The following is a 19,977-nucleotide window of genomic DNA, read 5'->3' as shown; positions in this document are numbered from 1 at the left end:
AGCGTCGAATTCAGAAACGATGGGATTCAGGGTAATAAACCCACCAACTCCAATTACAGCATTGGCAACATTTCCCATTCCAATTCTAATTACCCCAATTTCTCCATTCCCAGCCACAATTGAACTTACATTTATGGACTTAGCTCTTATTTTTCCGGAATTGGCATCAGAAACCTTTGTCTGAGCCCAGGAACATAGGAATATGGAGATCCTCTCCAAATCTCGCTGGAATTGGCCTTAACCTCTCTGAAATTAGAGAAATCTCAAGGCTCATGGTTGAAAACACTCCCAGTCGGGTTAAAAATTGTACGAGAAAATGCAGACCCATCACTAATTGGGGACAAAATTTGAAGACCCTGGACATAACTTGCTGAAATTGGTCCCAATTTCACTAGAATTTTGAGGCCCAACCCCCATTACACCTGAATTAGGCCCAACCAAGCCCAATGTGGCTTTGCCCACACTAGAATCGCAAGACCCAGCCAAATTTGGGTCTAATTCTCTGACCCGACAGGCCCCAGATGGATTCAGATCATGGTTGGCTACCCACTCCGAATCGCGAAGGCAAACAAGCCCCTCTCTCTGCCTTTCGGCGCCCCTTCCACCAGTTCTCCTCCGCGCGGCCTCTAGTCGTAGTTCGGCCCCAGCCCATCGCCAATCTACACTCCATGGCGTCGCTCCCCTCTGATCTAACCTCTAAGTCGTGGATCCAAAAGATTTTGGTTGAATCCCAACTCCTGCCACCCCCGAGCATCGCGCAGGTCAAATCCGTCGCCGATTAGCCCTCCCTATCGCGGATCTGAGATTCCTAAGCCCTAACTAGTGGCGATCTACTCGCAAATCGAGTCGATTCTGGTCGAGATCGACACATCCACTGTGCGGGTTCTCCTTGCGTACAACCACCTCCCCTTTAGGCGGTCTGATCTGCCCTCACTTGCGCAGTTCCACATGATTCTGGCTAGCATCTCCAAGTCCGAAAACCCTAGCCTCTTCTTTGAGAAGATCCGCCTCCTTCCGCAGCCTCCGATCATCATCCGCCCTTAGATTGACGCTGATTGACTCAAATGAGCGATTTCCCACCAAATCGCAAAAAATTGCTCGGAGTGTCGTCGGCCTCACGCGATTCCAGATCTCTTCGCGTTGCCTCTGAGGTCGTTTGTCGGTTTTGACGTTCCAAATCTGGTCACGTCGAGCCACAGCCAAAAACATGAAGATCTGAAATCATTCCTACGTTTTGTGGCCAAACCTTCATATTCGTCCTTGAAAGCAATCTTTGAGTTGGTCTGAAACGTTGAAGCAAAATTCATCTTGAATGCACTCCAACAAACAAATGGCAGTCTTCTATCCTCTCACTGAAACCAATCTAGTGCCTTATCTTCTATGAATTCCTCTGCAAACCAGAACTTTTCACATTCCGAAAATCGATTTTTCAGATGATATTCTTCCACTTTTACAATCCAAGAATCTAGATCTTCTCCGAAGAACATCGGCATTTCTAATTGCTACCAACGTCCACATGTTCCAGTCAGTTCTATACCCAAGAAAGTACTGCTCTGATACGAATTTGGTAAGAATCGGACTTGAATTGGGGAATTGAACAAAAAAAGTAAAACTATATTGATGATGTAATAGAAAGAGATTACAAGATAGATTCACCGATGTTCGAGAGGTCTGCTAGCTCTCCCCAAGGGTTGCCCTTAAAATCTCACCAATCAGTCCATAATCCCTATTGACTACTAGCCTCTCGCTTTTATACCACTTAACCCTTCTCACAAAGTGATAACTAAATGCTTAAGAGAATACTAACAAGTAGCAACAACTAATCAATCACCTAACTAACTTCTAGGAGCCTATCAGATGCCAGTTATTATCTATTGACATACATGACGACATTAGATTTATTTTCTTTAGAGAGGTTCTTTTGGATTTTGTAATGGTTAATTACAAGAATCTCTTGTCCATTTTGAGCTGCTTTTCAATGCCATAGAAGCTAAATTACGATTTTTTCTTCTGACTATATTTTAATTAAAATATATTCAATACCACCAACTTTTCAATACGATACTTTATATATATATATATATATATAATATTACAATTCAATACCATATAAGCTTTTTGTTGCAAATTTTCATTTGTCAATGGTAAGATTGGAGAGAATATATTAAAATATCATATTTAAGAGATACTGGAGAAATTCTTACATCCAAACTGTAGTTTTAAGGAAAGAAATAAGCAATCCTTTTTTATTAAATTAACTTGAGAAGAAAAACAGGAGAAATATATATAGCCCAAGATCAATGAATCCGTGGGATAACTCTCCTATCCTAGGAGAAAAAATAGGAGAAGATTATAAGCTTATCCTATCTGCTACCTAATATCCGAATCCTATATGCTATCTAATATTCAGATTTTATTTGAATAACAATTCCCTAAAACCTAGGGATCTCAATATCTTCGACACCCCCCCTCAAGTTGGTGCTTAAATGTTCATCATGCCCAACTTGCTAGTGAGAAGCTCAAAGTTAGGCCTGAATAATCCTTTGGTAAGAATGTAAGCTATTTGTTGTGTTGTAGGAACAAATGGCAAACAGATAATCCCTTCTTCTAACTTTTCCTTTATTAAATGTCGATCAACCTCAACATGCTTAGTTCTATCATGTTGCACTGGATTGTGAGCTATGCTAATAGCAGCCTTATTGTCACAGTACAACTTCATAGGTTCTTCTATTGGCTTTCCGAGTTCATCCAGAATCCGTTTTAACCATAAAATCTCGCAAACACATTGTGCCATGGCTCTGTACTCTGCTTCAGCGCTACTCCGTGCTACAACATTCTGCTTCTTACTTCTCCAAGTAACAAGCTTACCCCAAACAAATGTGCAGTAACCGGATGTAGATCTTCTATCAGTAACTGAGCTTGCCCAGTCAGCATCTGTATAGGCTTCAACAGTCCTTTGTTCACCTTTCTTGAAAAAAAGCCCTTTCCTTGGAGTACTCCTTAAGTATCTCAGAATTCGATATACTGCTTCAAGATGCTCCTCATAGGGAGAGTGCATAAATTGGCTCACAACGCTTACTGCAAAGGCTATATCTGGTCTGGTATGGGATAAGTAGATTAACTTTGCCACAAGCTTTTGGTACCTAGCCTTGTCAACTGGTGCTCTATCCGTAGTATCTCCAAGCTTTTGGTTTGGATCCATGGGAGTATCTGCAGGTCGGCATCCACTCATACAAGTTTCATTAAGAAGATCTAAAACATATTTCCTTTGAGAGACAATCATCCCCTTCCTTGAACGTGCCACTTCCATCCCTAGGAAATATCTCAATGCTCCCAAGTCTTTAATTTCGAATTCTAGAGCCAAGTTCATCTTCAGCCTTTCCATCTCTGCCAAGTCATCACCAGTAAGAATGATATCATCTACATATACTATTAAGATAGCAATCTTACCTACCTCGGACCGTTTAATAAACATAGTATGGTCACTTTGAGCCTGAACATATCTTTGGCTCTTCACAGACCGGGTAAACTTGTCAAACCACGCCCTAGGAGATTGTTTGAGCCCATATAGTGACTTTTTCAGCTTGTAGACCTTCGATTTGAACCTCTCATCAAACCCTGGTGGTGAGTCCATGTAAACTTCTTCCTCTAAGTCTCCATTCAAAAAAGCATTCTTTACATCCAATTGATGAAGTGGCCAATCAAGATTAACAGCAATCGACAGTAGTAGTCTGACTGTATTCAACTTAGCAACTGGAGCAAAAGTCTCAAGATAGTCAATACCATAAGTCTGAGTGAAGCCTTTGGCTACTAAGCGGGCCTTGTACCTCTCAAGGGTTCCATCCGAATTATACTTAATCGTGAAAACCCATTTGCAACCAACCGTCTTCTTTCCTCTTGGCAGATCCACTACTTCCCATGTTTGATTTGTCTCAAGAGCCCTCATCTCTTCATCAATAGCCTTCCTCCACTCTGGAACCTGCAAAGCCTCTTGTACATCTCTTGGAATTTCCACAGAGGAGATTTGTGAAGTGAAAGCAAAGAAAGCAGGGGATAATTTGTCATAGGAAACAAAGTGAGACATGGGGTGTTTAGTGCAAGACCGCACACCCTTTCAAGAAGCAATGGGAATATCAAGATCATCATAAGACTCTATGGAAGACTCATGAGGGTTTGTACCTGGGAGTTGAGGTGCTTCAGACTCTTTCCACGGTTCAGACTCAAGACTTTGAAGAGTGGCGGAGACTTTATCTTTTGAATGGTAATTCTTTCTAGAGTAGGTCTGCAACTTAGTACCTGCTATGTTTTTATCTCTTTCTTCCGTAGGATTAATATTTTTTTTCAGATGGCACTAAGGATAAAGGAGCCGTTTCTCCTATATCAACATTTATTTGCCTTGCTTGTTCAGAGAGATTTTTTACAGTCTCAACTTGAACATTTTCTTTTTCCTCGTTTTCCTTTAACATTGTGGCAGAATTTGAATCATCAATGTAAACAAATGTTTGACTTTCTGCCACATTATCTTGCCGAGTATTATGAACAATATCCAGTTGGTTTTCTTGTTCTTGGATTCGAAACACATCCACATCCGAATCTTCTCTTTCTCTCCCCCCCTGAAGATGAGTTCCAAAAAAAGGTTTATCTTCAAAAAAAGGTTACATCCATGGTTATGATCATTTTTCTTGAGATAGGGTCAAAGCATTTATATCCTTTTTGAGTTGGTGCATATCCAACAAAAACACCACATTTGGCCCTAGGATCAAGTTTTCCTCTACTGTGATCATGGTTATGAGTAAAAGCTGTGCATCCAAATATTCTAAGAGAAATGTCCGAAGTGAGCCTAGAAGAAGGGTAAATGTTTTGAAAAGCACTTAATGGTGTTTTGAATTTGAGAACTCTCGAAGGCATCCGATTGATCAAATATGTTGCTGTCAAAATTGCTTCACCCCAGAGATACTTAGGGACGTTTTTTGAGAATAGTAATGCTCTAGCAACTTCTAACAGATGTTTATTTTTTCTCTCAGCTACTTCGTTTTGTTGAGGTGTATCATTATATGAACTTTGGTGCACAATTCCTTTTTCTAGGAAAAAAGGTCCTAAAATTTTATTAAAATACTCTTTACCATTATCACTCCTAAGGATTTGGATTTTGGTTTGAAATTGGGTTAACACCATTGCGTAAAAATTTTTGAAGACACTTTGAACCTCTGACTTTTCTTTTAATAGATAAACCCAACTCAGCCTTGTATGATTGTCTATAAATGTCACAAGTTATTTTTTCCTGAAGGTATTACAATTCTAGAGGGACCCCAAACGTCGGTGTGGATCAATAAAAACGGTTTTGTAGGTTTATAGGGTTGTAAAGAAAAAGTAGAGCAATGGTGCTTAGCCAATTCACAAAACTCACATTGCAATAAAGAAGGATTTTTATTCTTAAACAAATCAGGCAATAAATGTTTCAAGTAATGAAAATTCGGATGACCTAATCTATAATGCCATAACATAATTTCTTTATTGTCAACAAAAGAGACAGAACCATAGCATGTACTTTGTGCCAGCCTTTGTGATTTTGATCCCTCTTCAAAAAAATAAAGTCATCCGCTTTCTCTAGCACTGCCAATTGTCCTCCCCATGGTCAGTTCCTGAAATTCACAATATGAAGGAGAGAAATTAACTCGACATCTCAGATCACTGGTTAATTTACTTATTGACAACAAATTGCAGGACAAATTAGGCACATGAAGGACTTTATGAAGAGTGAGTGTGGGAGAGATGACAATGGACCCTATTCTTGCTATTACAGACAATAAACCATCAGCAATTTTGATTTTCTTGTTTCCTGGACATGTACTATAGGAATAGAACAATTTTGAAGATCCGGTCATATGGTCAGTGGCACCTGAATCAATAATCCATGAACAATATGGATTTGATTTTTCACAAGAAAACGCTGCAATAAGATAATTACCCTTTTGAGCTAAAGAGCAGGAAGGATTTAAGAATTGTGGATATTGGAAGAGCTTGTACAAGTGGTTTAGCTGTTCCTTTGTGAAGGACTGCATCTCTGAATTGACTTGTTGTCCCTGGGAATCCTCGCTTACAGTTTGTAATGCCCTGCCTTCTCCTCCGCTCTTCTTCTTCTGGTTTGGTGGCTTTCCATGGAGTTTCCAGCAAGTTTCCATAGTGTGCCAATATTTTTTACAATGGTCACACTAAGGCTTCTTCTTTCTGTTCCCTTCCGAATCTGGATCTCAGGAGAACAAGGCTGAATTCTCAATGTCGGAGCTGTTCTTTGGTTCCTGTTTTTTAAGCATCACTCTACGCCTTGACTCCTCCCTCCGAACTTCAGAGAAAACCTCTCTTATCGATGGTTAAGGCTTTCTTCCAAGGATTCTGCTCTGCACCTCATCAAGTTCTTGGTTGAGCCCCGCTAGGAAGACATAAACTCGATCATTCTCCTCCCTTTTCTTGTGGCGAACACTATCTTGTGGGCAGTCCCACTCGTCCTCATAACAGAGGTCCAACTCCTGCCATAGCGTTACGAGTTCGTTGTAGTAAACAGTCACATCTCGATCCCCTTGTTTTGCCTTACACAGTTTAGTTTTTAGATCGAAAATTTGGGATGAGTTTTCTACATCTGAATACATGTCCCGAACAGCTTCCCATACATCTCTTGCGGTTGGCAAAAAAAGGTGAGGTTTTCCTACTGTGGGTTCCATTGAATTGATGAGCCACGCCATCACTAGGGAATTTTCCGAGCGCCATGACTTCAAATTTGGGTCTCCTGCGGCTGGTTGACATACTTCTCCGGTCAGATGGCCAAGTTTTCCTCTGCCATCATCAATTGCCAGTCTTACCGATTGAGCCCACTCAAGATAATTGCTGCCATTCAGTTTATGGACAGTCAACTGGAGTGACAGATTTGGATTCGTTTGTTCCACACTACCAAACGGGATGGTACATGAGGACAAGATAGAATCACTCCCTGTTTGAGTGTTTGGTTTCTGGGCGCCAGTCATCGCTGCCCTATAATCCATGGATTTTGATTTCGAGTCTAGGCTCTGATACCATGTAGTTTTAAGGAAAGAAATAAGCAATCCTTTTTTATTAAATTAACTTGAGAAGAAAAACAGGGGAAATATATATAGCCCAAGATCAATGAATCCGTGGGATAACTCTCCTATCCTAGGAGAAAAAATAGGAGAATATTATAAGCTTATCCTATCTGCTACCTAATATCCGAATCCTATATGCTATCTAATATTCGGATTTTATTTGAATAACAATTCCCTAAAACCTAGGGATCTCAATATCTTCGACACAAACAAGTATCAGTGCATCTCTAGAGGGTTGAAAACAATTGTTTTTGATTTTCAGCTAAAAAAAAAAAAGAATAACAACTCATATCAACACGAACACGTCCCTCTTCCCAGAGTTTTACATTGGGATCCATGGGAGTCTCAGCCGGTCTACAACCACTCATCCCGGTTTCCTTCAACAGATCAAGAATGTATTTTCGTTGAGAGACAACAATTCCTTTTCTTGAACGAGCCACTTCCATACCAAGGAAATATCTTAGCGCTCCCAAATCTTTGATTTCAAACTCTAATGCAAGGTTCTTCTTCAGTTTCTCCATTTCAATCACATCATCACCTGTGAGAATAATATCATCAACATACACTATCAGCACAGCAACTTTTCCTTCAGAAGAGAACTTGACAAACAAGGTATGATCAGCTTGTCCTTGAAAATATCCTTGTTTTCTGACCGATTGTGTGAACTTCTTAAACCAAGCCCTTGGGGACTGTTTGAGCCCATACAAGGACTTTTTTAACCTGCACACTTTTGAGCCAAATTTCTCTTCAAAGCCGGGTGGACTATCCATGTACACCTCCTCCTCCAAATCACCATTGAGGAAGGCTAGTTGTTGCAAGGGCCAATCTAAATTAGCAGCAATAGATAAAAGCACTCTTACCGTGTTCAATTTTGCAATAGGAGCAAAAGTCTCAGAGTAATCGATGCCATATGTCTGGGTGAATCCCTTTGCCACCAATCTAGCCTTGTATCTTTCCACTGAACCGTCTGAGTTATACGTCACCGTGAAAACCCATTTAGAGCCCACGGTAGTCTTTCCCTTTGGCAACACCTCAATGCTCCAAGTACTGTTCTTCTCAAGAGTTCTCATCTCTTCAAACACTGCTTCCTTCCACTTTGGAACTTTTAGAGCCTCTTGTACATTGTTAGGGATTTCTACACTGGATAATTGAGTGGTAAACGCAACCAGAGATGGAGACAGTTTTGAGTATGACACAAATTTAGACAGCGGATGACTAGTACAGGATCTAATCCCTTTACGTAGAGCTATAGGAATTTCATAATCGGAAGACTCAGACTGACTGTTAGGAAGAGAAGGAGAATTACTTGGAATTGACTCATATTTTTGATTTGCCACAGGTTCGGAATCATGGCTGTGCTGTTGAGTCAATTCGTCTTTCCCTTTTTTATGATTCTTCTTCGAGTAAACAATCCCTTTCCAAGTCGGTCACCTTCCTTGAATCTATTCCCTGTTGCTTTAGTAGAATTATCATATTGTGGCATTTCAGTAGGCTGTTCATTTTCTTTGGTTTCTAAAGATTGTTTTTCAGAATTCTGATTTTCAGTTTGATTTACAAATGTAGGCCTAGGTCTAAGTGAAACATCACTCACAATAAGAGGAGTTTCAAACAACGGGTCTTGGCCATTTATTGTAGGTGCAGAGGTACTTGGCTCAGAAAGAAACACATCATCTGAGAGAAAAAACTCACCAGAGCTAACAAATGAATCTTCTTTAAAATTCTCCCCCTGAAGATGAATTCTTTAAAGAATGGTTGTTTTTCAAAAAACGTCACATCCATGGTGACAAAAATTTTTTTGTTACCGGGTCAAAACACTTATAACCTTTCTGAGTTGGGGAGTAACCAATGAAGACACATTTTATAGCTCTGGGTTCAAGTTTTCCAATTTTCCTATGTTCATGAACAAACGCTGTACAACCAAATATTTTTAGAGGTAGATCAGCCGAAAGTCTGGTAATTGGAAAACAGGTTTTAAACACTTGGAAAGAAGTTTGAAATTTTAAAACTTTGGAGGGCATTCTGTTTATTAAGTAAGCAGCGGTTAGAACTGCCTCTAGCCACATATACTTAGGAACTTTAGTTGAAAAAAGTAATGCACGAGCCACCTCCAACAGATGTTTATTTTTCCTTTCAGCAATACCATTCTGTTGAGGTGTATCTGTGCAAGAACTATGATGAATTATTCCTTCTTCAAGGAAAAATTTCCCAAGATAAAGTTAAAATACTCCTTTCCATTATCACTTCTAAAAACTTGTATATTAGTATGAAATTGAGTCTGCACCATATTGTAAAAATTTTTAAAAACTTGTTCGGCCTCTGATTTTTCTTTTAATAAATATTCCCAGCAAAGTCGAGTATGATCATCAGTAAATGTGATGAACCATCTCTTTTTAGAGGGTGTACTTATCTTATTAGGACCCCAAACATCACTGTGAATAATAGTAAAAGGTTTTGATGGTTTATATGGTTGTGAAGAAAAAGATGTACGGTGATGTTTTGCAAATTCACATATCTCACAATGAAACAAAGAAGGATCTTTATTGCCAAACAACTTAGGAAACAAATGTTTTAAATATTTGAAACTTGGGTGGCCTAATCTTAAATGCCATAACATGATATTATTAGTAGAAACGGAAATAGATTCAAAGCAGGAACTTATATGTTGAGATTGTTGCCTCGATTCAGATCCATCATGAAGGCAGGAGAGTCCTCCACTCTGTTTAGCACTGCCAATCATCCTCCCCGAGATCAAATCCTGAAACACACAATGAGTTGGGAAAAAATTAGTTTGAGAGTTTTGATCACGAGCTAGTTTACTGATAGACAAAAGGTTACAAGAAAGTTTAGGAACGTGAAGGACATCGTGGAGAGTGACGGAGACACTACAATAGAACCTTTTCCTGCGATGGCTGAAAGAGAACCATCTGCGATTTTAATTTTCTGATTACCTGCACAAGGACTATATGAAGAAAAAAGGTTTGACACCCCTGTCATATGATCAGTTGCACTTGAATCAATGATCCAGGTACGATCAGAGTTAATATTAATGAGGGCTGCTTTTCGGTAATTACCTTTTTGAGCCAAAGAGCAAGGAGTTTTCTGAGGCTCGAGAAGTTTGTGCAGTTGGTCTATCTGTTCCTCGGTGAAAGGAAATGAGCTTGAAGAAGACTGTTGCTCTTGATCCGAGACACTAGCCTGAAGTGCACGTCCATCTCTGCCAGGCTTCTTCTTCCAGTTTTGAGGCTTGCCATGAAGTTTCCAACAGGTTTCCCGCGTGTGCCATGAGCATTTGCAGTGGTCGCACCATGGTCGTTCAAAATTCCTACCATCCTTCTTCACTTCCTCTTGGAAACCTCGAGTTACGAGGGCAGAGCTCTCTACTTCTGGGTTATTGGTAAAAGGGCTGGATTTGCTGCTAAGCATCACATTCTGCCGTGCTTCTTCTCTCCGAATATCTGAGAAGGCCTCACGAATTGTTGGCAGAGGCATCTTTCCTAAAATTCTACCACGCACCTTATCTAACTCCTTGTTTAGCCCTGCCAAGAACATAAAGACACAATCATTTTCTTGTCGTTTCATGAAGCGAACACTGTCATTCGTGCACTCCCAGACATCATCATAATAGAGATCTAACTCCTGCCACAAGGTCATCAATTCGTTGTAGTATGAAGTCACATCTCGGTCACCCTGTCTTGCACGCCATAGTTTGGACTTTAAACCAAAAATCTGCGAGGAATTCTCCAAATCAGAATACGTGTCCCTGACTGCTTCCCAAACATCTTTGGCTATCGGCAGAAATATGAAGGGCTTTCGAATTGCGGGTTCCATTGAATTTACCAACCACGCAATAATCAAGGAATTCTCTGATTTCCAGTTTTTGAAGGCCGAATCTCCATCTGCAGGTTTTGTCACTTCTCCTGTCAGATATCCAAGTTTCCCTTTGCCATCCAAGATCAACCGAACGGTTTGCGACCATTCCGTGTAGTTTTTTTCCATTTAGACGGTGAATACTCAGTTGGAGTGAATTTGTGGACCCCTCCGTGCCATTGAATGAGATGAAGGAGTTTAGATTCGAACTCGCAGTTCTTTCTGGAGCAGCACTTTCCCTTGGCGCCGCTGAGTCCTTGCTGGCTGCACCGGTTAGTGCTGTCTTCCACGAATTCTGGCTTGCAATAGAAAAACCCTAGATCGGAGCCTAAGGCTCTGATACCATGTAGGAAAAGAGGGCAGATTAAGGTGGAAAACCTAGAGAGCAGAAATCTCTCACTTTATTATTATTCATAACATAGGTTACATTAGTTTAAATAGAAGTGAACAATATCTCCGGTTCCTAGAATTAAGGAGCAAGAAAAAGGAAACAGAACCAAATCCGGAAATATCTAAAACAGAAAATATTCAAATTCTAATTTCCTGATTCTATGGGATATTATTTCCTAACTTTCCAACAAAGGTGTTCTCCATTTCTAGAAAGTTCGTTGCTGTCGAGTAACGGTACATTGGTGTATGATGAGTGGAAAGCAGTTCCTGACATTTGGAGGACAACAGCTGAGAAGTATGGCAAATATGTAGCAGTTACCGATCCATATCACGACCACCCTTCAACTTTGACTTAGGGATAGATCTAGGGCTTTAGGAGGGTCTCGTGTTTAATATAGCAGACTGGAAACGAGAAATCCATATAGCCGACCCCAATTAATTTGGGATTAAGGCTTGTATTTGTTGTTGTTGTTGTTATAATTATGTTATCTAACCTTCAGTGGGCAATTATAGTTGTTAGTATTATTGTTTGATTGATTAAGAGATTAGGCACTGAAATTTTTCAGTCTTTAAACACATTGCTTGAGTCTAAATTTTTTGATACATTGTCGAAAACGTGCTTCTAGAGTACTAACCCCTATTTATATCCGAAATTGTCTCCTATAGACTGAAGAAGTGCAGATAAGGAGGTGTTCTCCATTTCTAGAAAGTTCGTTGCTGTCGAGTAACGGCACATTGGTGTATGATGAGTGGAAAGCAGTTCCGGACATTTGGAGGACAGCAGCTGAGAAGTATGGCAAATATGTAGCAGTTACCGATCCATATCATGACCACCCTTCAACTTTGACTTATAAGCAGGTCGGATTTCCTTTCTATGTTTCTTTAATAGGTTCTTCATCATTCGCTTTTAATTTGGACCCTTAAGCACCATTTTCTTTTGTTTATGCTGGATTGGTGGCTATCATAGTCTCTTAGTGTCTTACAATTGAAAGTATCTTATGTTCACTAGGTCCCCAGCACTCTAAGATCAACTCAAAAGTAGGCTTTATTTTTAGTTTTTCCTTGACCCTTGAACAAAATTTATGCTATTCAAATTAGCATCAATGGTCTGTACTCCTTTTCAGCTAAAATGGATTTTAGATATTCTGCTAACCGTCACAAATTAGAACCATTAACAAAATAAAATTATGATTTGATTCTACTATTTCTGGGTGTTGTTCTGATCTATGATCAAGAGCTATTTGTTAATTGCTTTCTTTTACCATTTCCAATTTATATGTGATCTGGTTAAATCCATCAATACTCCTGATATTTTCTTAAACCTGTTATTGATTTATGTTCTATTAATGTCATCGTTGTGTAGGGGTTGATTTTATTTTTCTTCTCAATGTGTGTAAGAACTAAGAAAAGCAAGTAACATAATTTCTTCCTAGACTGTCTGGTAAATTGTGTCTTTTTCCAATTGCAGCTGGAACAGGAAATTCTGGACTTTTCTGAAGGCCTAAGAGTGATTGGTATAAAACCAGATGAAAAGGTTGCACTTTTTGCTGATAATTCTTGCCGATGGCTTGTTGCAGATCAGGGTATGCATCTAGTATCTGTATCATTGTTGTCTAACATTGTATGATTAAGGCTAGTGATGTAGAACCAGAAAGAGAAGATGAGAGAAGAGAAGGAAAGAGGAGAAAAGAGAAGAAATAGGCAGAAAATGGGGAGATAGAGAAACAAGGAGTCAAGAGAGAAAATACTGTATTTCTTATTAATTCAAGTCTGAATTCTAGAGTACCAAAGCAACCAATTTATAGGCTCGTTACATGACTAAAACAAGAATGTAAATGCTCTAAATTACATACATAAAATCATAATCAGAAATTAAATCATCAATCATCCCAATTAATTCACCAATCAATCATATTCTATTCCCCAATCAACCCCAATCAAATCTCCAATCAAGCCCATTTTGTTTCTATATCTTTTTCTAAAATATGTCTACATCTTCTTTGATATGTGTCCCACATCATTCCCTCCTAGTTGAAAAGAACCCGACTCCGTCGTGGTTTGCTGCAAATAGGAATCCAAAAGACTGGGATCAAGCTGGCGAAATTCTTCCTTAGTAATTCGTGTCATCAGTAGACGAACGATCCTTCCACCGAAAAAGAAAGCGACAAAGACCTCCAGCAGATGATGTCACATATTCAGCATCCAACACATTGATAATTACATCAGTCAACCTCGGATTAGTGGGAGGCGCTCATGGTTCAGCAATGGAAGATGGACCTGCAGACATAGATGAAGGCAAAACTGGAGGCTCGAATAAATCTGACACATTGAATACTGGACTAATAGATAAATTTGGAGGCAAATCAAGTTCATATGCATTGGATCCAATCTTTCTAATAATGGTTTAAGGGCCAGTGGATCGGGCATGAAGCTTTTTGACCGCATTTTTTGGGTAACGCTTGGGGGAAATGCGTACCATTACATAATCACCAACTTTGAATTCCTTGTGCCTATGATGTGCATCAGCAGAAAGTTTATATTGTTCATTACTTAAAGCAATTTTTCGTCTAATCTCAGCATGTAACTTGTGGATGTGGTCAACAAAGGCTTGGGCGGAATCAGAAGGGTGAGCATCAGAAGGCAAAGGAATGAGGTCAACTGGTTGTTGAGGGGAAAGGCCATATACAATCTCAAAAGGACTTTTGCCAGTGGAGCGGTTGACAGAATTGTTATAGGCAAACTCAACAATAGGTAAAATGGCATCCCAAGTTCCAGGTTTTTCCCCAACCAATCATCAAAGCAAATCTCCCAGACTACGGTTAATTTATTATGTTTGCCCATCGGTCTGTGGATGAAAGGCAGAAGAGTAATTCAATGTGGTGCCAAACAATTTCCAAAGTGTTCCAAAAGTAACTAACAAACTTGACGTCCTAGTCAGACACTATGGTAGAAGGTAAGCCATGCAATTGGACAATTTCCTTAAAGAACAACTTGGCAATATGAGAGCCATCTGTGGTCCTAGAACATGGGATAAAATGAGCCATCTTCGAGAATCAATCAACTACGATAAAGACAGAATCATGGCTTCGAATAGTCTTTGGTAACCCTAAAACAAAGTCCATATTAAGGTCACACCAATGAGTATGTGGGACAGGAAGAGGAGTGTAGAATCCAGTATTTTGTTTTTTTGCCTTACCTAATTGGCAGGTGCGGCATTGTGAAACTATCCGGGCAACATCCTTTTTCAATGAAGGCCAGTGAAAGCTATCCTCCACTAGAGCAATGGTTTTATCCCACCCAAAGTGTCCAGCTAACCCTCTAGCATGTAACTTCCAAACTAAGAAGTCTCTAAGTGAGGTTGATGGGATGCACAATCTAGTAGCTTTAACAAGTTAACCATCTCGTATAAGAAAACCAATATGTTCTCGATTAGGGCTATCTAGAAGGTCCTTGTAAATGGTGCCAAAATCAGGACAGTCCGGAAAGTCATCTTTGAGACTGATAAACCTCTAATTAGACAAGTCTATGTGAGGAAGGGGGCGGGTAAGTGATTAGAGGAATGTTAGTGTATAGATTCATGAGTGTATAGGCTTACGTGGCTGTTGTGTGGGTGAGTGTGCTTACGTGTCTAGGCAAAATCATCATCCTCAGAAAAACTCTCCTCGTTAACTACAGGTGGGTTGTTGACTCTAGGAAGCGGTCTAGGTGGTGTGGGCAGCATGCCGATTTTGGCAGTCCTACTTTCTCTATGACTAGGCGGCAGGACAGGATGTTGACCATTATTGTTTGTTTCTCCACTTGTTTCTCTTTCTGTACAATTTTCAGGATGCCGATGAGATTCTTAAAAGTCATCGAGCAAGAGGGTAACCGAGTTTGCAAGTTGCTCGACGGCGGCAGCAAGTCGATTGAGTCGGGTGTCGATGTTATTAGCCCTACACTTAATTTGGGTTTCTCTCTCCTCAGTACGGGTTTGTCTTGTTTCAAGATTTTGAAAGGCTATTTCAAGATCTTTATTAGTCGTGGTGGGATAGAGAAAAAAAAAAGAAAAAAAAATTGAATGTGCCGAGAAAAGGCTAAATAACTTTAAGCGAGAAAATTTAAACTCTACCAACAAACACAATATCAGAATAAAAAATTCAAAATAGTAATTATGCAACAACAACAAAAGCACTTTTTTTATTTTTGGAACTTTTGATCGGCAAGGGAATTGAACAGAGTTTGGCCAAAGGAATGAAACCTTTGCTCTGATACCAAAATGATGTAGAACTATAAAGAGAAGATGAGAGAATAGAGAGAGAGAGGAGAAAAGAGAAGAAATAGGCAAAAAATCAGGAGCTTGAGAAACAAGGAATCAAGAGAGAAAATACTGTATTTCTTATTCATTCAAGTCTGAATTCTAGAGTACCAAAGCAGCCAATTTATAGGCTGGTTACATGACAAACAAGAATGTAAATGTTTTAAATTAAATGCATAAAATCACAATCAGGAATCAAATCCTGATCCCCAAAGATTGCACAGCCCTGGATTGCCTTGCAAAGTTACTTGCTGCTTCCCAAGTTTGAACCTGATGGTAAGGGTCTTGTAATTGACCGAGATGGCCCCCAAACGTTTTCAGCCATTTCATGCCCAGAACCCCGTCTGAACTCCCCAATTCTAGTGTTAAAAAATCCCCCACTACTTCTATTGGTTGCAAGAAGAGAACCACTAAAAAATTTCCCGCTCCTTTCACTAACAACCCTATTCCCATAACCACACCGTAATCCCGTGTGACATCTAAAGGCAGTTTAAGCTAGTCAACAACTTCAGTGGAAATGAAATTGTGAGTTGCCCCATTGTCAAGCAACACAATCACCTCTCTTAGGCCAAATTGCTCATTTAGGCTTTGTTGTGGGGTAAAAACCTTAAACCGCACATGAGGCGATGACTGGGCGCCACGTGGCGCAATTAAAGCATAAAATAATTGAGACAGGAAGGTACGGAATGGTAGTAGAGTGCACTTCATGGACGTCGACCCTAAACAATTAAATAACTCCGCTGAAGGGGTCGACTAGAGGAAACGAAGGGCACGACATGGAGACGAATGCTTTACTGGCCATGAGCGAAGATCGCTTCCAAAAAGCTGAAGGCGACGATCCCACCCACGTCTAGACTGAAGTGACAACTGTACAGAGATTTGACGTGCATTAAATGCATGTAGAGTAGGTGGCGAAGCCGGTGGAGAAAATCAGGCAAACTAACTGAAATCTCGGTGATCAGAGACTATTGTTTCGGAGTTTGGTGAAGATATCACCGGATTTGAGTAAATAATTGATAATGGACTGAGGGAATATGATGTCTATATACAGGGGGAATGGCTTGAGAGGGGGTCGGATTCTAGAACACCTCTTTCCCCATAATTTGTAATTTCTAAAAAGAATAGTAAAACCCTCTCAGTGGATGTAGCTCTATATTGGAGTGAACCAATATAATTTCCAGTGTTGTTATTCTTGTTTTGAGTCTATGAATCTCATCCCTAATATGTTCACAAATGACCAGGAAATTTGTTATTAACCTGTTGACTAACTTTTACCGTCAACAATTGGTGACTCTACTGGGGATTGAACCTAGAATCTATCTCATCCCTATTCTATTCACAAACCACCAGGAAATTTGTTATTAACCTGTTGACTAATTTTTACCGTCCACAATTGGCGACTCTACTAGGGATCGAACCTAGAATCTCTAGTTTTTGTGTGTGTGAAGAATCTTACACTACCAAGAGATAATCAACAATCATGCCTCCAAGAAGAGTAAGGAGTAGTGTTGCGAATCAAGGTAGCCAAACCGAGGAGAATACCACGCTTCCAGCCAACGGAGGGAGGAGTGGAGACCAACCTAACTAAGGGAATCAACCCCCGGTGAGGAATGAAACTCTAACCCCGAGTATTCTGCAGCCTGACTCGATACAAATACAGGCCTAGTTGAACGCTCTGACCGACTTGGTTCAAGGGTGGGTGGCCACCATTGAGCAAATGGACATGAGAAGCTCTATGCCTCCTCTGGAGGACGCCCCAAGACCATCAAGCGCCGCTGCGGCCGGAAACTTGAATGCTGGTGACCAGCACGGTGCCCCAGAAGGGATCAGAGGAAGTGAAAATGTCAGGGAAAATAACTTGAGACCTCGACCATCCAAAGCCCTCGGCAGCAGGCAAAGGGCCGCCAGGCGACGAGCCCGGGAGAAAGGAGCAGATAGAGACCTGGAGACACCCCCTAAGGCGCCACCTCGAGGAAACCAGGGTAAAAGTACCCCAGAAGACTCAGGGTCGGTGCAAATGGGTGAAGATGTAAGAAACAAGCTGATTACCAAGAAGGCAGAAGCCTAAAAAAGGGTCGGCTCCGCAATCTCAACAGAGGAGTCAAAGGCCATCATGGAATGCGGGGCAAGCTTAGAAGAAAAGCTAACAGGTGACGTCGCCAGTTTGAAAAAAGATGTTAAAAGCTAGGCGAGTCACCAACAAAAGAACATAGGACAAGTGGCGGAGGTGGTTAATGTCGACATTGCTCCCAGTCGAGTCCATGACAACCTTTTTACTGCAGAAATCATGGCACCACTTCTCCCAGATAAATACAAGTCCCCGTCGGAGGAGAGGAGACCCCGATGATCATTTGGAGATGTACGCAAAGCATATGCTCCTGCATGGATACTCGGAGGAGATAATGTGCCGAGCGTTCTGGAACCACTTGACAGATTCTGCTCGTAGATGGATCTGGACACTCAAGCTGAACTCCATTTCTAGCTCGGAAGAATTGAGGGAAGCTTTCTCCCTCCAGTTCATCGGAGTGAAGAAGTATATTCCGCCAAAGTAAAATTTAACAATGGTTTACCAAAAGCCAAATTTGCCATTGAAGGAGTGGCTGGCAAGGTATGGTGAAGCAGTCGCCGCTGCCATAGATATGACGGACCGGAACGCTTTTATGTGGGCGCTATCTAGCATGAAAAATAACACCCCATTTAAGCGCGACCTGAACTGCAAGCCGCCTACCACCTACAAAAAGTTCTTGGCAAGTGCGCAAGGATACATCAATGCCGAAGAAGCTGAAGCGAATGATCCCGAGCACAGATCCAACAAGAGCAAAGGAACTGAGCAAGGGTTGATGTCGGGAAAGCAAGACAATCGGAAATGACGTGGTGGGGGAAACGGAGATAAACAAGTTGCATCGACGTCGACGCATGCAGAAGCAAAGAAGCCGAGGCAAGAGGAGAACCGGAAGCCTCACCCGTTCTAACGGTATGACTCCTATCATGAGCTGACCATATGGGTTTAAGAAGTATTTAATCAGGTCAGCCGAAGAAATATGCTACCGCAACCAGAACTTAAGAAGTTGATCCCAAATAAGAGGAATCAAAATAAATATTGCAGGTTCTACGGAGACGTTGGCCATAACACCAATGACTGCACTGACTTGAAGGATGATATCAAAAACTAATCTGTGAGGGTAGGCTGTAAGAGTTTAGGGCCGATAGGAGAGGTCACGACCAAAGAAATGACGGTCGGCGCTGAGAGGATAATCGACGGGAAGATGACCGTGAACCTGTCGGTGTTATAAGGCCCATTAATGGGGGTCCATACCTCAGAGGGGACTCAAGAAGTTTCCAGAAGAACTATGCCCACGAGACAATACATGTATTTAAAGAAAGGTTTTGGAACCTCACTACTACCAGGCCGACGAAAACACCAACGTTTGGTGGCATTGGAAGAGTCTTTTCCGAAGAATATGCGAATAGGGTCCACTTTCCCCACAGCGAAGCCTTGGTCATAGAGGCAATGGTCGGGAATCACACAGTCTGCATAATCCTCATGGATAACGGGAGCTCAGTGGACATCCTATACTCTGACTGCCTAGAGAAGATGGGAATTCCAAAGGAAGAACTTGAGAAGACGTCTCGGCCGCTATATGGGTTTACTGGGGATTCGGTCATCCCACAAGGGACAATTAGGTTGCCTGTAACAGCGAGAGAGAAGCCTAGACAGACCATTGTGATGGCAAATTTCGTGGTAATCAAAGGGGGATCGTAGTATAATGCCGTAATTAGGAGGCTGACCCTTCAGGCGCTCAAAGTCGTCACCTCCATCTACCATTAAAAGGTTAAGTTCTCAACCCCTAATGGCGTAGGAGAAATGAAAAGCAACCAATATGAATCCAGGGTCGTGTACTCAGATGTTGTGCACGGATACGATCAGCCTGAGAGGCAAGAAGCAAGAATGGTGCATCAGGCGCCCGTTGAAGAAGATATAGACCCCATAATCGAAGAAGAAATTACGGGGTCCCAACTAGTTAAGCAATTGGAGGAGATCTAAGTAGATGACAAAGAGTCGACGAGGGTATTGAAAATAGGCTCGAATTTACCTCCGGCACTTAAAGTGGAAATAGGAAACTTTCTAAAGAAAAACCTGGACATATTTGCCTGGACTCACACTGACATTGTAGGAATAGACTCCGAGGTTATGTATCACACTTTAAACGTCGATCCCTCTTATCTTCTGAAACATAAAAAACGTCGACCGATGAATCCGGAGAGATACGAAGCGTTGAAGGAAAAGGTTGACAAGTTAATTAAGAGCGG

General features: G+C 41.0%; 1 protein-coding gene across 3 annotated transcripts in view; it reads left to right on the top strand.

The window, feature by feature from the left end:
* Positions 1–19,977, top strand: part of LOC21409494 (probable acyl-activating enzyme 16, chloroplastic) — a 74,017-nt gene that overhangs the window by 1,840 nt on the left and 52,200 nt on the right. For 2 of the 3 annotated variants that reach the window (XM_024166630.1, XM_024166629.1), the window contains exons 2-3: positions 12,039–12,230; positions 12,841–12,955. In XM_024166630.1, coding sequence (XP_024022398.1) covers positions 12,039–12,230; positions 12,841–12,955 — 307 coding nt within the window. The remainder of the gene's footprint in view (positions 1–12,038; positions 12,231–12,840; positions 12,956–19,977) is intronic. The other variant, XM_024166631.1, reaches the window with a different exon arrangement.

This window comes from Morus notabilis, unplaced genomic scaffold, assembly GCF_000414095.1.
Source record: "Morus notabilis unplaced genomic scaffold, ASM41409v2 Scaffold35, whole genome shotgun sequence".
NCBI classification, from domain to species: Eukaryota; Viridiplantae; Streptophyta; class Magnoliopsida; order Rosales; family Moraceae; genus Morus; species Morus notabilis.
The sequence above is the reverse complement of the archived record's forward strand: the minus strand, read 5'-3'. Positions and strand labels throughout refer to the sequence as shown.